Here is a 16463-nt window from a genome sequence, read left to right as displayed (position 1 = left end):
TTGTTCCTGAAAACTGACTGAGCAGCTAGAACTCTTAAAAATACCTTGTGAAGTTTATGACTTTCAGGAATGGCACTTGTACCACAAGTATAATCAATGGTGTCCAATATCTGTTCAAGAGACTGTCTTTCAGCTTCAACCAGTTTCTTTGGTGAATATACACACCTGCAGGTTTGAGTGTAATCAAAACAAATTTCCATAAGTTTGTTACAATACCATCAGGTTGATAAAATCAAAACTAAATGATAAGACAACATCTCTTTGGGTCTACAATGAGATAATTTAAGTACTATTTTGTGCTGTGTTGCACTGCATTAAAATATTATGGATAAGATACACTAATGCTGCACTGAGTGTCTCTTTACTATAGTGTAATGTAATTTACTGCCCTACACAGTACTGTATGTAACTATACTAACTTAAAGGACCCAAAAATCAGTGATTTACATACCTGGGTTTACTGCATTCTATACATAGTATAGTTTGCCTCACAGTCTCTCCAGACAGTCGGAATCCAAAATCTCGCTGGGCCAGTGCTGTCTGCTTTGAAACCAGAGATGGACGGAATTTTTCAGTTGTTTCTGTGCCATACAGTTCTTCAAACGACTTGAAGTGATCACCATCTTCAGTTGGTACAGGATCTTGATGAGGACAGAAAAAAGAGTGTTGACTATTTATTACAACTGACACTTGCTGAAAAACTTTAAATTAAGACATAGCTCATACAGGCTAAGTATCACCGTATATATATTTGTGTGTGTATGTGCGTGCATGTATGTGTATGTATGTTTTGTTCAAATCATTATGACTGACACAAATGCTAGCTATTAAGCTGAATCTTTTTCACATTAGATCACATCATACACTGCTGAAGTTGTTGCTTTGTAATCATAACCTTTGTAATCAACCTTTCTCGTTCCAGCAAATCTATCAAATGGTTCCTTAATCTGTAGTCACCTCTCAGGTTTGGGTCATCTGGGTTTAAGCCAATTTTCCCGGGGTACAGCAGTCTCTGAGATAACTCCCTTGATGCATGTTGCATGATTTCAAAAGCATTGCGCAGATTGCCCGTACTCTTAGTATCATGTTGTGCCTTCTGCCGTACGATGTCAAACTTTATAAAATGACCAAGCCGTTTGGTAGCAGACAGAATGTTCAAAGTAAGAGCAACTTCAACAGCGTATGGGCTGTTTGGAGCATTCAACAACGAACATTTCACTGTACCTGCTTTCCCTGGTGCAGATCCAATATCGTGATCGATCGCGTATTTGAACCTATTGTTGTCCGTGTCGTTCTGGCTGGCGATGAAAAGTGCTTCAAATAGTTGACAGAAATTCTGTTCCGTTCCACATTCGAAGCCAAACCAGTCAAGAATTGTTTTCGATCCATCTTTTATGGAGACCACAACTATTTCACGTCCTTCCGCTGTCATGATTTACGGATAAATCAGTGTAAGACCTCGACCATCCATGTACGGTACACTGCATGCAGCGCGCTAAAAATAGGGAGACCTGTGCGCACGTGAACTTTACGTACAGCGGCTGATGCTGTACCCTTTTACGATTTGTCTGATTTGTATTTAAACGATCGTACAACATTGGTGTTTTTGCGACATTTCAGAAAACTGCTGCGTAAAGGCGCTCTTAATGTGTTATTGCAGACAAAATCAGGGCACATCGTGCCGCATTTTCGAGGAGACGGACTGTGTTTGTTTTTCAAATTTCTTCCGAAAACCTACCCGCACGCGGACGGCAAACAAAGAATTTATTTTATGGCGCCTAACTTAGCAATACAATTTTTTTGACAAAATGTCATGTGACCTCGGTGACCTTTGACCTCAAATATACATATTTGTCCATAACTCAGTAACCACAAGTGCTACACCCTTCATGTATGGTATGATGGGACAGCTTATGACGCCACATATTGTACCTCATTAATTATGCACATATCTAATTTTGAGCGAGCCAATAAAGCTAGAGGTCTGATTTTTGGTATATAGGGATAACTTAGCAAAACAATTTTTTTGACAAAATGTCACGTGACCTCGGTGACCTTTGACGTCAAAATATACATATTTGTCCATAACTCGGTAACCACAAGTGCTACAGCCTTCATGTTTGGTATGATTGGACACCTTATGACGCTACATACTGTACCTCAATAATTATGCGCATATCTCATTCTGAGCGAGCCAATAGAGCTGGATGTCTGATTTTTGGTATATAGGGATAACTATAGAAGAGAAATTTTTTGACCAAATGTCATGTGACCTCGATGACCTTTTACCTAAAATATATGTTTATGTCAATAAATAAGTAACCACAAGTGCTATGTCCTTTGTATTTAGTAGGATGGGAGACCTTATGACAACACACGCTTTACCTCATTAATTATGTACACATCTAATTCTGGGCAAGTGAATAGAGCTAGAGATCTGATTTTTTGGCATATAGGGATGAATTAGCAATATAATTTTTTTTTTCAAAATGTCATGTGACCTTGATGACCTTTGACCTTGATTATACATATATATGCATATTTCAGTAACCACATGTTCTATACCCTCCAATTTTGATAGGCTATTAGACCTTAAGATGTCACATCTTGTACCTCATTTATAATGCGCATATGTATTTCTTGGCTGGCCAATACTGCTAGAGGTCTGATCTTTTTTCCCGATTTAGAATCATAACTTAGACATGCCTCATGTGTTTCAAATTGGGAACAACGACATAGACCTATGTGCCCATAGATCTCAACATATACACTCCAGTGATACTTCTTAATGACCACATTTTCCTGCCCCATCAAGACTAATACTCCTATTACAAGTGGGGACTATGTCATTGTAAATGACTTGTTGAGTAAATGGTTGTATCACAGTATTCGATATATCTAATTCTGTATTTTTTCCATTTTATATTCTGAATAATTACATTAAACATATTCACTGTCTCCAGTACATTTCATTTAAGTATTTTCACTTCATGCACTTTATCCCTTTCACACATGTTCAAATATCTGACCAGAGAACAAACACTAAATAGTCCAGGATGGGAGCTACAGTGTCATTGACGCTATTTTTTCATGTACAAAGCCATAACTCAGGCATGTTTCAACCGATTTTATTCAAAGTTGGTACAAGGACATTAGCCAATGTCAAAGATATGAACATCAATTTGTTTTATGATACGATCCAATATGGCTGCCATGTGGCCATTTTGTTACAATTTTTTCATGTACAGAGCCATAACCCAGGCATATCTCAACCGATTTAATTCAAAATTGGTACAAGGACATTGACCTATGTGATTCATATGCCTGTCAATTTGTTATGTGATACGATCAAATATGGCTGCTAGGCAGCCATTTTATTATGATTTTGTCATGTACAGAGCCATAACTCAGACATGTGTCAACTGATTTTTTTTCAAAGTTGGTACAGGGACATTGACCAATGTCATAGATATGCATGTCAATTTGTTTTGTGATATGATCCAATATGGCTGCCGTGTGGCCATTTTGTTACAATTTTTTCATGTACAGAGCCATAACTCAGGCATATCTCAACCGATTTTATTCAAAGTTGGTACAAGGACATTGACCTATGTGATTCATATGCCTGTCAATTTGTTATGTGATACGGTCCAATATGGCCGCTAGGCAGCCATTTTATTATGATTTTGTCATGTACAGAGCCATAACTCAGACATGTTTCAACCGATTTTTTTCAAAGTTGGTACAAGGACATTGACCAATGTGATAGATATGCATGTCAATTTGTTTTGTGATATGATCCAATATGGCTGCCATGTGGCCATTTCGTTATGATTCTTTCATGTACAGAGCCATAATACTCAGGCATATCTCAACCGATTTTATTCAAAGTTGGTACAATGACATTAACCTATGTCATACATATGTACGTCAATTTTTTTCATGATATGATCCAATATGGCTGCATGGCAGCCATTTTGTTACAATTTGTTCACGTCCTTTGGGCACGTACGATTTTATTCACTAATTTTATTCAAACTTAGTGCAAGGACATTGACCTATGTCATACATATGCGCGTTGATTTGTTTTGTGATACATTTGTGATACGTGTGGCCATTTTTTTTCCGATTTCATGTCCGGAACCATAACTCAGACATGTATCAAGCTAATTTATTCAAAGTTGGTACAAGGACATTGACTTATTTATACATATGTATGTCGATTGGTTTCACAAGATGGTCAAATATGGCCACATGGTGGCAATTTTGTTATGGTTGTTTCATGTCGAGAGCCATAACTCTGATCTTATTCAAAGTTGGTACATGGACATTGACTTATGTCATACATATACGTGTTGATTTTTTAAACAGTAAGATCAAATATCGCTGTGTGGACTTCGATTTTGTTACAAATTTTTCATGTACAGAGCCATAACTCAGACATATTTCCACCAGTATCATTCAAAGTTGGTACAAGGACATTGACCTATTTCATACATATGCTCGTCAATTTGTTTCACGTCATGTAGCAGTAACATGTCAGTTATTGAAGTTTCGTAAGTAGGCTGATATGTCAAGAAATACATACTGCACCAAATTTCATGAAACTTTGTACAGATGTTAAGCTCACATTGCTTTAACATTGAAAAAGACATTTATCAGTGTCATTTTAATTAATTTGTAATTGCATATGTAATGAACTTTCCAAATTAGAGTGATATAGCCACAAATTAATATGTCAAATTTGATGAACTTGATACAGATGTTGATCTCATAGTTTGTTGTAAATACTGCATCAAACTTCATGAAATATTGTACCAGTGATAATGTGTTAAGTATTAGGATTGTATGCAAAAATGTTTTACAACATCCTGTTGATTAATTCCTAGTTGACTCATTTTATGAACTTTAGGATGGCGGCCTACATTGGTTTTATGTTTTCATCACCAGGGAACTCATTCTTGGCCATTGAGCGCCATCTGTATCAAAGTATTTTTATCACAGACCTAATTAATGAAGGGGACTCTATCCTCTCTGAGGACTTGTAATCAAAGTACCAATTAACAAGTGGGGACTGTGTCATCAACGATGACTTGTTAATTATGCACATATCTAATTTTGAGCGAGCCAATAGAACTAGAGGTCTGATTTTTGGTATGTAGGGATAACTTAGCAATACAATTTTTTTGACAAAATATCACGTGACCTCAACGACGTTTGACCTGGAATATAATATTTGTCCATAACTCAGTAACCACAAGTGGTACACCCTTCATATTTGGTATGATGGGAGACCTTATGACGCCACATATTGTACCTCATTAATTATGTGCATATCTAATTATGAGCAAGCCAATAGAGCTGGATGTCTGATTTTTGGTATATAGGGATAACTATAGGATAGAAGTTTTTGACAAAATGTCATGTGACCTCGATGACCTTTTACCTAAAATATACGTTTATGTCAATAAATAAATAACCACAAGTGCTATGTCCTTTATATTTAGTAGGATGGGAGACCTTATGACAACACACGCTTTACCTCATTAATTATGCACATATCTAATTCTGGGCAAGCGAATAGAGCTTGCCCAGAATCAGGTCTGATTTTTGGCATATAGGGATTAATTAGCAATACAATTTTCTTTTTCAAATGTCACGTGACCTCGATGACCTTTGACCTTGATTATACATATATATGCATAACTCAGTAACCACAAGTTCTATACCCTCCAATTTTGATAGGATATTAGATCTTAAGATGTCACATCTTGTACCTCATTTATTATGTGCTTATGTATTCCATGGCTGGCCAATACAGCTAGAGGTCTGATCTTTTTTCCCGATTTAGAACCATAACTTAGACATGCCTCATGTGTTTCAAATTGGGAACAACGACATAGACCTATTGCCCATAGATCTCAACTTATACACTCCAGTGATACTTATTAATGACCACATTTCCCTGCCCCATCAAGACTAATACTCCTATTACAAGTGGGGACTGTGTCATTGTCAATGACTTGTTACATCCATGGTTCGTGTATGGAGCAAATGCCAGAAGACCTCTTGGTCTACAGAGCCTTCTGTAAAGTTATACACTATTTAAAGATAGCATAGGCCTAGAAATTTACCTCAGACAAGATATGCTATTTTACGGGAACAAAAATCGACTGAATCTTGACGGTGCGAATACTGTAGACATCGCGCCTGACCCTGGTTGAATGCTTACGGAACTCACAGTAACTTGACCAGCTATGAGTTTGTTGTTTCTGCAAATTATTCACGTAATTCCTTCAGAATATACAGGCGTTACGCTCTTGTGTTTACATTGTTTGGATTATTATTGTCGTCGTCTGTGAAAATATTGATTTCATTACATAGCTTTTGGAGGCCTGGACACCGCACTGGACCATTTGTTGCAGTGGAAACCATATGTCTACCGCATGAAAGTACACAGTGCGTCGACGCGTCGAAAGTTCAGGCGTCAGCAGGGTCTATACGAATACGAACCCGCATGCATATTGGCGACAAAACTGAAACACGAGGACTCAAAATTTGCCTAGTTGATGTATTTTGTCAGACTCTAATAATCATGACTAATGTTTACGATATTTCACGTCAGACACATTTTGATCGTGGGAGAAATACCGGCCGCCATGTTGTTTGTTTACATTGACGAGCACACCGAAGATCGACGCAAAAAAGGTCTGACGCACCAAAATTGATGACATAGACGCGGATGATGGTGACGTAGAACGACCTGAGAATAAATCCCATATTTTTGTTCCGAGGCGACAAACTTGTCGTGCATGTGATAATGTTGTTAACTGGTCAAATCTCTCAGTATACCGGTATACCCAACGCTTGGTGTGGTTTATTGATTATACCGGTATATGGTAAATAATATGTAATGGTAAATGTTGAGATAAGTTGGATCTTCAACTTGTAATTTTATCATGTGGTAGTTAAGTTAAAATTCTGGTTATTGTTTGTACAGGCTCTTATACAATTATTTCACAGTCTTCCACCACAAAGATTGTTCACAAATGTCATGACTGTGTTACATCCATGTGCAACACCTGTTGACATGGCAACTCAAAGTGCAAAAAAACAAAATGACTGTCATTGTTCTCTCTGTAGCACTCCTTTAATGATCCAGTGTGATTGAAATCATTATGATTGGCATCATTGTGGTTTTGAAGCCAAGGAGAGTATTCTATGGATAACTAGCATAATAATATGTTGGACTATGAATATTTCTATTGTTATTTTTAGTGAAAATGTTGTACATTTTATGAATGAAGCCTGTTTTCATAAATGTTGTAATGCCTTTACATGGATATGCATGCATTGGAATATAAGTAGAACCCCAATCTCTAAAGGTTTTACCTGTCATTTGTAATATTCTTGGCAGTGACATATGTGAATTTGTTTTTTAAGCCAGGAACTATCTTGAACATTTGATAAAGCATGAGATGCGCTAGTGGTACAATGATGGCAAGTACTTATTTAGGGTAAACTGTTTAAAACCATGTGGTAGGGTATACCTGTTGAGGTGTTTGATATTGTCAAGATATTGCAACAGTTTACTCTGGCATGAAATGTTCATACAAAAAGATCTTTCTCTAACTCAAAACTTGTGTTCCAACTGTGAAATATGGCTAATTATCTTAGCCCTTTGAGCGCTGCAATTATTCCACCAAAATTATAGTGTTCTTGCTCAATCAAATTGATGTTGCTGTCAATATGCTAGCATATAGATAAGGGACTTTGTGCCCAAGGTCAGGTGACCATTTGCCTAGTGTTTGTAGGGTTATGGTCTCCTTCCTTGAGGGTACATACCGTAGTACCTTGTTTGGGCAAAAATGTTTTTATTTCATACCTCTATTCCATAATTTTTCAAAATTTTGGTCCAGATGCAAATGACAATAAAATGCTTTATTTCCGCAATCGGCCAATATCAGTGAATGATTTTCATCATCAAACGGCACATGACAGTGGTCTATTGATTTTTTATGCATTGTTTTATAAAAACCCTCTGTCCTATGTAAAACATTTAATTTGATCATCTTTTAATCTCAATGTTATTAAGTCGTAAATAGTTCCAGGATGCTTTCTGTCAAATGATAATGCAGCCTGCTACATCATAAACAAGTTAACATTGAATCCATAGGGCATGTGATATATTATATATGTACAACTTTGTCAGTACCAGTGAATTTTGTGATGCCATCCCCAGTATTATTATTCATAATTTGTCCGATTATCCAGCATTGTGGCCACAGATGTGTTCCACATCTACAGATTAACTGACATTGCAAAACTATAAAAAAATTTTGTACACCTTCCCAGTCCATAATGGACTCAAGCAAACTTTGCATTCCTTAATGTACTTGGGTTCGCTTAGTACATTATGTTTCATACAAAGTTTGCTTTCGTCCCCATGGGCCGTTAGGGGGGTACATTACCACTTGAATAACCTGGGATGACAGCATATCAGTTTACTGAAAGACAAGTTGCATTTTCATGTCAAATAATTGTAATTGGCATATTTAATGAACTTTGATAATTTTACTCCCAGGAATGGCTGCATCAAATTTTATATGGTTTGCTTGTGATGTTTATCAATGTGTAAGACTCAGCCATTATTTGTTGTCAGAAAAAAAATCAAAGTACCGGTAGACATATTAATAGGAAAAGTGCACATACTGCAATGTTGAAACGAGGATCATTTTCATTTCATATATGGTACGAATTTCATAACACTTTGTTCTTTTTCTAAATAAACCTTTTGATTATATGTACTTTGTGTTTACAGATGGGAGTCCTAAAATATGGTCACTGTATAACTTGAAAGTTAACCCAGGAGAACAGACTTCTATCATCTGTGGGGCCAGCAGGAACCCAGTCCTTTCACCTGATGACATGACACTAGTGCAGTCTGGATCTTCTTTACTAGTACAAGTCATTATTTCAATCGGATGTACTATCTGACAAGTAATTATAGTGGTGTGACTGTTGATACTGGACTGTCATACACATGTATAGTGGATGGGCAGTCACGAGAACTGACAGCTTTCGATTTATATGGTAAGGAGCTACTTTTTCTGAGTGACAAAGTTTTCTATTAGGATGAGGTATGCAATGTTTGCAAGCATAGTGTGCTATTTCATACTGAAAGTACATTGTATTATCATGAATGTTTGTCAAAACTGCGAACTCAAGTTCTAACAAGTATACACAATTAGGGTGTTTAGATCATAGTTTTCAGTTCTGCATGCTTTTGTGCTGATCCCAGTACCAAAATAAAACTATATGAGTTTTTTCAGGTATACTGAATGCCACATTATGCTTTTGCACAGTTTAAGTAAAAATTCAATCTTACTTCATTTTTGTATTTCATTGAGATTTGAAAATGAATTGCAAACACTGTCATGTGCATATCAAGCACTATTTTGACTGAAATCTTAGGTCTCTAGCAAACTCTATCGACAAATTGACTGCAACTTAAAAGTAATTTGAAAGTAAGCCAGAGAAAGAAAATCTTTTGTAAATGTGGTCTGGTAAATATCTTAAAACATAATTATAATAATTATGATAACAGTTACTATAGCCTTAATTTCCTAATCATAGATGGTACTGAAGTACTAGTTTTAATAGCAATAAACAACTGAAATGAGTAACAGGTATATTCCAGGTTTTAAAAAAATGCTGAAAAGACGATATAAACAGTACATGTACCCCTTCAATTCTCACTTGAAAGCATTGCACAGGAGGAAGTCAAATTTTGACCACCTTTATTAAAAGAAATCCATTGACATAGTAAGTCATCAGAGCTATTACCCAACCATTAAACAAATTTATCTTAACTGATTCCATTCGTGCTATCAACAGTGCACATGTCATGCACATCAATACAAGGTTAATAGTAATGATACTTTCTTAGCTTTTTTCTGGGACCTGGTATGCTTTGACCAATATTGTTTTACCATGATTTCGTCAACAGTTTCCAAAGTTATAAATCAAGCAGGGACTACACGTATGTCACTTGCATTGACTTCATATTACAGTTATTAGCTTGATAGTAAGTTTGGAAAGTACAGAAGGTATGGGCAGCTTAGTCTGAGAAAGTGTTCTGCAAAATATAACAGCTGTTGATTTGCAACCATGTCTGCTTAAAGTACACGTATACATACTTTCCTCATGAAATTATGAAGCATACTTTGAAAAAAGCAAAAATAAGCAGAAAAATAATCTGTATTTCTTTACATACAGTAGAATGGTAATAATCTCAATGTGCGTCTTATCTGATTGGCTACCAAATTTTACATATTCATCACCATCAATAGTCCCAAAGATACAGAGTCACTTTCTCAAATGAAACTATGATTCTCAACTGATATTTGTTGAAAAGAGAAATGACCACACAGGGTGCTGTCTAAGTAATCTTCTGTAGCCATAATTACGTAAAAGTAGAGTATTTCAAATATGTACAAAGCCAGGAAATATTGAAGATATGTTCATTGAATCAGATACCAATTATAGCTAGAAAGCTTGCCAAGTATGAAATTTATATTTACATCAGCTGCAAATATTTCTATCATTTCTCTGTGTCTTATCAGTGACTATGTGCAAAAACTGAATGATTAATTGCTCAATTATGATATGAGTCAGGCATACTTGAGATTACAGCATACTGATACATGTTGCAAAAGGGAGTAAAGTTTATGAAAATCAGTATAGAGCGTAACACTTGATATAAGAATTGAACTACCACAGTAAGTTTGTGGAGGTTGTTGTTCACTATTAGTTAGCATAAGCTATTCATTAAAATTGAACTTTTGATATGTATAGAAAACAAAAGCATTGAGAGAAACTGCATAGCACCATAATTAAGACAACTTCATTCATTGATGAGTAGTAAGCCATATTTCATTACTTTGTACATGCTGTAATGGAACAGCTGATATCAAACTTGATGTGTGTTTTAATGCTTTCACTAATGTCATTTCCTAAAAAATTTTTAAAAAGCAAACATTCTCAATAGCACCACTTTGTGTTTGTTCATGGCAACATTCTAAATTTTAGAATTTAACACCACAAAGTTTGAAGTCACCCTCTCTAAGGCACTTGTAAGAGTAATGCATGTTATGGTTGAAAAACATGCAAGCTAAATCCAGTTGTAATTATACAGATGAGTAAATGTATATTATGGTCATTCATAAACTCTAGAACTTAGCTTGGTTAATTTGTCATCATGATAGTCAGAAAAGAAAAGCATACTTTGAAATTCCTCAAATTTAAAAAATTCTACCAGAAAGAGTAGTCTCACAACTTCTCTGTGGTGTTTCAAAAGTTTCTTAGAAGTTATGCTGAATCACTAAAATTCGGTAAGGTCAAAGTCAGCTGCCCACAACAATTACTTGCTCCGCAATTATAGAAGGAAGTCACTTTTTGATTGTACCTCGAAAGTTTAGATGACGCATGCTAAGCTAGGGGTACATGTAAGGATTCATGCATGAAATAGTGTAGAAGCCAACAAGTGAGATACTCAAAAATATGATAAACTCCAATGGACCCATACTACATTGTTTTAAGGGTTTAGTTTGAAATATCCTACACTCTGCCTTTATGTTCCAAAATTACTAATTTATAAATTGTAAACATGCCTGAGTACGCAGACACGACAAATTTTTATTGCTGTTTTTTCCTTACCCTAGTAGTCGAAATTGAGGAATGTAACTCAGGGGTAACTTTGGAAAGTTTGAGAGCTGTAGGATTAGGAAAGCCTAGAAAATTTACAGTCTCAAGTGAATGACAAATAAGAGGAACAGTACTCTCATTATAATGACCATTGTCAGAGCATTTCAAGTACCTTAAAAAGTGAAAAAAATTACACAATAAAACTTGGTAATAATAATTTATACTATTCAAAATGGTACCTTTAATTATTCACTGACATGCTTGTTTCAGTGTTACCAAAATTTGTTGAAAGAAATAAGCCTGGCATTATACCTCAAGCAACTCAAGCGACTGTCAGTTGGGAGAAATGGGAGGAAGGAACTGACGAAGGAGAGGGACCTGTTGAGGCTTATAAAGTGTACTACAGGAAGACAACAGATAGTATTTGGACTGAACATAATCAGAATTTCCCAGTGGTTGATCCAGATCAGACAAGTTACAGTACAGACATCGCGGGTCTGGATTGGTCTACTGAGTATGATTTCACAGTGACTGTCAAGAGACCAGGACCAAGAGGAGAAGGCAGCAAGAACACATACTCCACAGCAACTACATTGTGTGATGGTAGGTAATTGATTGCATTACAAAGAAAGCACATCAACCTGAAGATTCTTCAAAAACGTTGTTTGTAGTTTCAATTGTTAGTACTGATTTTTATACAAATATGTTTATGGTAATGGCTGTTCAATATATAAATTATATATATATATAGCATTAAAACTGAACCCTCCCAGACTTATTCAGATCCAGAAAAGTGTAAAATGTAGCAAAATCTGTGCATGGTTACAAAAGATAAAAAACAGGAATTAAACTAGTTAATAAATATCAAGAAACGAGTAAAAAGGATCAGTTAAAACAGATAACAAGTTACTAACCTTTCTTGCATCATTTACGAATATTAGTATCTGAGCAACAAATATCTATCCTTTTCAGTACCCGAAGAAGGACCAACAATTACTGATGCAACATCTGATGATCCCCATAAACTCCAAATCACTGTTACGGTGAGGCTGCAGTCATCATTTCATGAATTTAACTTTTACCTTTTATTTTAGTTATACTGCATCACACCAGTGATAAAGTTTTGGTAATTTTACTCTTCATTCACATATGAGAGAACTGATTACTTGGACACAGATCAAGGAGACAAACTGGGAAAGATATTCAGATAAAATGTCATAGCAAGTATACTACACGGAAGGTGTTTCATACATTAAAGATACATGTAACATTATGATATCATGTTCATCACAAGTCTATTCACTGTGATTAATGAATATCAAATGAATCTTCCATCCAAATGAAAAGAGCTGGTCAAAGATAATTTATTCAAGCTGTGTTACAATGTCATTGCTGCATATTTTAGGCCAACTACTCAAGTTATAGCCAAAAAAGCAATGTTGCACCCTGTTTTTTCTATAACATGGGTTGTTTGTATTCCATGACACTTTAAAACTATAATTGTAATGTTCTAATGTCTCTCATGGCATTATGAAATTAAATTAATTTATCAATTACCAAATACACATGTTCAAATAGTTGGTGTTTGACATGTCAATTTTGAAATGAACATATTCAAAAGCAATTAATTGGTGAGACATAAATCAATATTTTATCTCAATTATAGAACCTTGAAATAATCTTATAGGAAAATCCCACTATTTTTGGCCAATGTCCACCTACTTTCTTGCCTGTACATTAATTCATTATAATGGCTGTTCATTCATTATTATCACATACACAAACTTTGTGTGTTATCTCTTGACAAATAATAAGGATTTATGCTGTAGTCATTCTTACGTCATGACAAACCACATCCATGTCATCAATTTTGGTGCATCGGAAATTTGATGTGCTCTTCAATGTAAACAGACAACATTGAGGCCTATATTTCTCCCTTGATCAAAATAAATGGGTCTGACGTGAAAATTATGTAAAAATCAGTCATAAATATTAGAGTCTGACAAAATACAATCTCTATGCAAATTTTTAGTCCTTCTGTTTTAGTTTTTAGCTACTATAGACTATGGTCTATAGAAGCTATTGGGATGGGTATCCGTCCGGCGTCCGGCGTCAGTCTGTATGTATGTATGTATGTATGTATGTATGTATGTCCGTTTGTGAGGCGTCCGTCCACTCAAATATCTTGAGAACCGCAGTACTTACTGATTTGATATTTGTTGTGTAGATGAAAAATATGATTTTGAGAAACTGTTTTTTTAATTTTTTGATATTGTTGAAAATAGGCAAATTAATGCCAAAAAAGGTGTTTTTGGTAAAAAATCTTCTTCTTCATAACCGCTGGTCAGACAGCTTTGTTATTTGGTATACAGGTCCCTAGGGGTAACCCAACTTAGATTTGTTCAAATTGTGATGAAATATGCAAATGTATATTTTTAAGGAATTTTTTTGTCATTTTTGGTCAAAATTTGACTTGCATTGTATGTAATTCTTGTACTGTATAAACCCTATCAATTCACCCAGAAAAAAATAATTAATATGATTTTAAATAATTGAATTAATTAGGAAATCATCAAAGCCAAAATAATTTTAGTGTAGAATTATCAGAAAGTTCAACTTTTTGTGACAGTTCATAGTGAAATGCTTACCATCTTGGAGGATTAAAACATGTAAAGGCAACTTTCCTGAATCCCAACTTTGACATATTCTGAACCGTCATTTATTGTGCCCTGTATGTTATCTAAAAGAAATTGCTCAAAATAGTCAATAGAGATAGAGATAGAGATAGAGATAGAGAAAGTTCTAATTTCCATTTATGGTTGACTTGGTAAGAATAAAATAAAATTACTTTTGAGGAAAAAAATAGAGTGGTCAATTAAAAGAGTGGTCAAAGTGATAGGGTTTTTATGGTAAAGCTGGGCTGTAAGATTCCTCATGTGCTATTTATAGCAATTATGCAATCTGTGTAAACAGTGCAATGAAAGTTACATGATTCCTTATAATGCTTTTGATGACCTTGAACTTCTTAAGTTTCAAACATTTGTCTCTTCAGTGTGCTTTCTCTGAGTATGTACAGTCTCAACTTATTCAACAGAGCTCACTTACAATGTTAATCAAAGATATCCACCTTCTTCATCAATACATGTGTCACAAAAGGTTATTCTCTACATAACACAGCAGAGCTCTGTCAACTGTTGAGTTGCTTGTTCTTTCAAAACCGCTGGTCAGACAGCTTTAATATTTGGTTTACAAGTCCCTAGGATGACCTAAGTGAGATAATTTCATACAGTCAGGAAATACTTAATTTTGTATCCATGTCTATAGTAGCTTCAGGGACTTTGGCCCTATGTTTTTTATTGCCAGTATTGGGATTCATATTAGTATTTTATCTAGATCCCACCACTGCCTGAATTTGTGAGTGTTGTATACTCATTTCTTCAAGAAAAAAGTTTTCGACAAAAATTTGAGTTTATAAAAAAGTTATAATATTATACAAGGGTTCTGAAATACCGTTTTCTTAGCCTACTGACATCAGATTTAAATGTACACAGTAATTTAACTTACCCTAAGTATTGCAATCACAATTCATGGGTGCCCTGAGTGCATCAGTTTGATTTGTTACTATCAAAATACAAACTTTTAGAAATGTGCAACAGTAGATGCGAAAAGACGTAGTGTGGTTGCAATACTGTATTGTTTCTGTAAGTGTATATTTAATTGTTTTGGGATTTACTTCATTATGCATACAAGGATTTCATTCTTAAAGGTGCATTGAAAATTTGATGAAATCAGTATAACTGAATCTACTGTATGTAAAGTGCATTGTTTTAGCCATAAAGATCAGAATTGAAGAGCGTGTGCCTTTGAGAATAAAAATGAAATTTAGCATGATATTACTGTAATCCTTTCCAAAGGGAAACCATCAGAAATGACAGAAAGAATGGTAGTTGCTGGCCAACTTATAAAACTTTTATATTGAAAACAGACAGTCCTTCATATCATTTGGATTGGGGTATCAGGTGTCACATTGTAATAATATGCTTTAATTGTCTGTCATTACCATTTAGTAAATACTCTTCTTAATTTCAGTCATGTGTTAGGGCTGAGAATTGAAATTCATTTTCCTACAATATTTAATGAACCATACCATTTTCATGAATTTTGGCATTGTTGATAAGATGATGAAAATAATACTGACAGCTGATACTCAAAACGATAAATTTCCACGCATCTGCAAGAAAGATATTTTACTCAATCATAACTAAGTTCAGAGTATGTAACCAAGTTCTGATGTCTGCTCTTTTAATGATTATACACATGCATCTGCTAATCAAACCATATAGCAATTGCTGTATGATAGTATGGTTGATTTCATTATTGAGAATCACAATCTATACAATTAAGATAGATTGGTTGATATTTGATTTTCATCTCAATCAGTTTCTAGTAGATCCCATGAAAAACGAAACAAGAAAACTATCCAAAAGAGTATAATTTAGAGAATGTCAACCTTTCTTTAGAATGTTGACCAACATTTGACTGTTGCATCTTCTTTTCATTTGCTTGGAATATCTTGTTCCACATGATTCTGTTAACTATAATAACGAGAAATTTGTAAGATCCTTATTATATTAAGAAATTTACGATCATATTATTAGTCCTGACATCATTTTTCCAAGTCATCTTAAAAGCACAGTTACCTTTACATTTAGTTTAATACAATAACACGTATATGTAATACTCATTCAAGTATAGAC

At 34.9% G+C, this 16463-nt stretch overlaps 1 protein-coding gene across 2 annotated transcripts in view; it reads left to right on the top strand.

Annotated features, from left to right (window-relative positions):
• Positions 1–16463, top strand: part of LOC139138556 (receptor-type tyrosine-protein phosphatase mu-like) — a 205393-nt gene that overhangs the window by 146628 nt on the left and 42302 nt on the right. For both annotated transcript variants that reach the window (XM_070706982.1, XM_070706983.1), the window contains exons 8-10: positions 8822–9093; positions 11977–12309; positions 12679–12749. In XM_070706982.1, the coding sequence (XP_070563083.1) occupies positions 8985–9093; positions 11977–12309; positions 12679–12749 (513 nt within the window). In that variant the 5' untranslated portion in view covers positions 8822–8984. The remainder of the gene's footprint in view (positions 1–8821; positions 9094–11976; positions 12310–12678; positions 12750–16463) is intronic.

This window comes from Ptychodera flava, chromosome 8 (genome assembly GCF_041260155.1).
Source record: "Ptychodera flava strain L36383 chromosome 8, AS_Pfla_20210202, whole genome shotgun sequence".
Taxonomy (NCBI): domain Eukaryota; kingdom Metazoa; phylum Hemichordata; class Enteropneusta; family Ptychoderidae; genus Ptychodera; species Ptychodera flava.
This window is presented reverse-complemented; position numbering and strand designations above follow the sequence as displayed.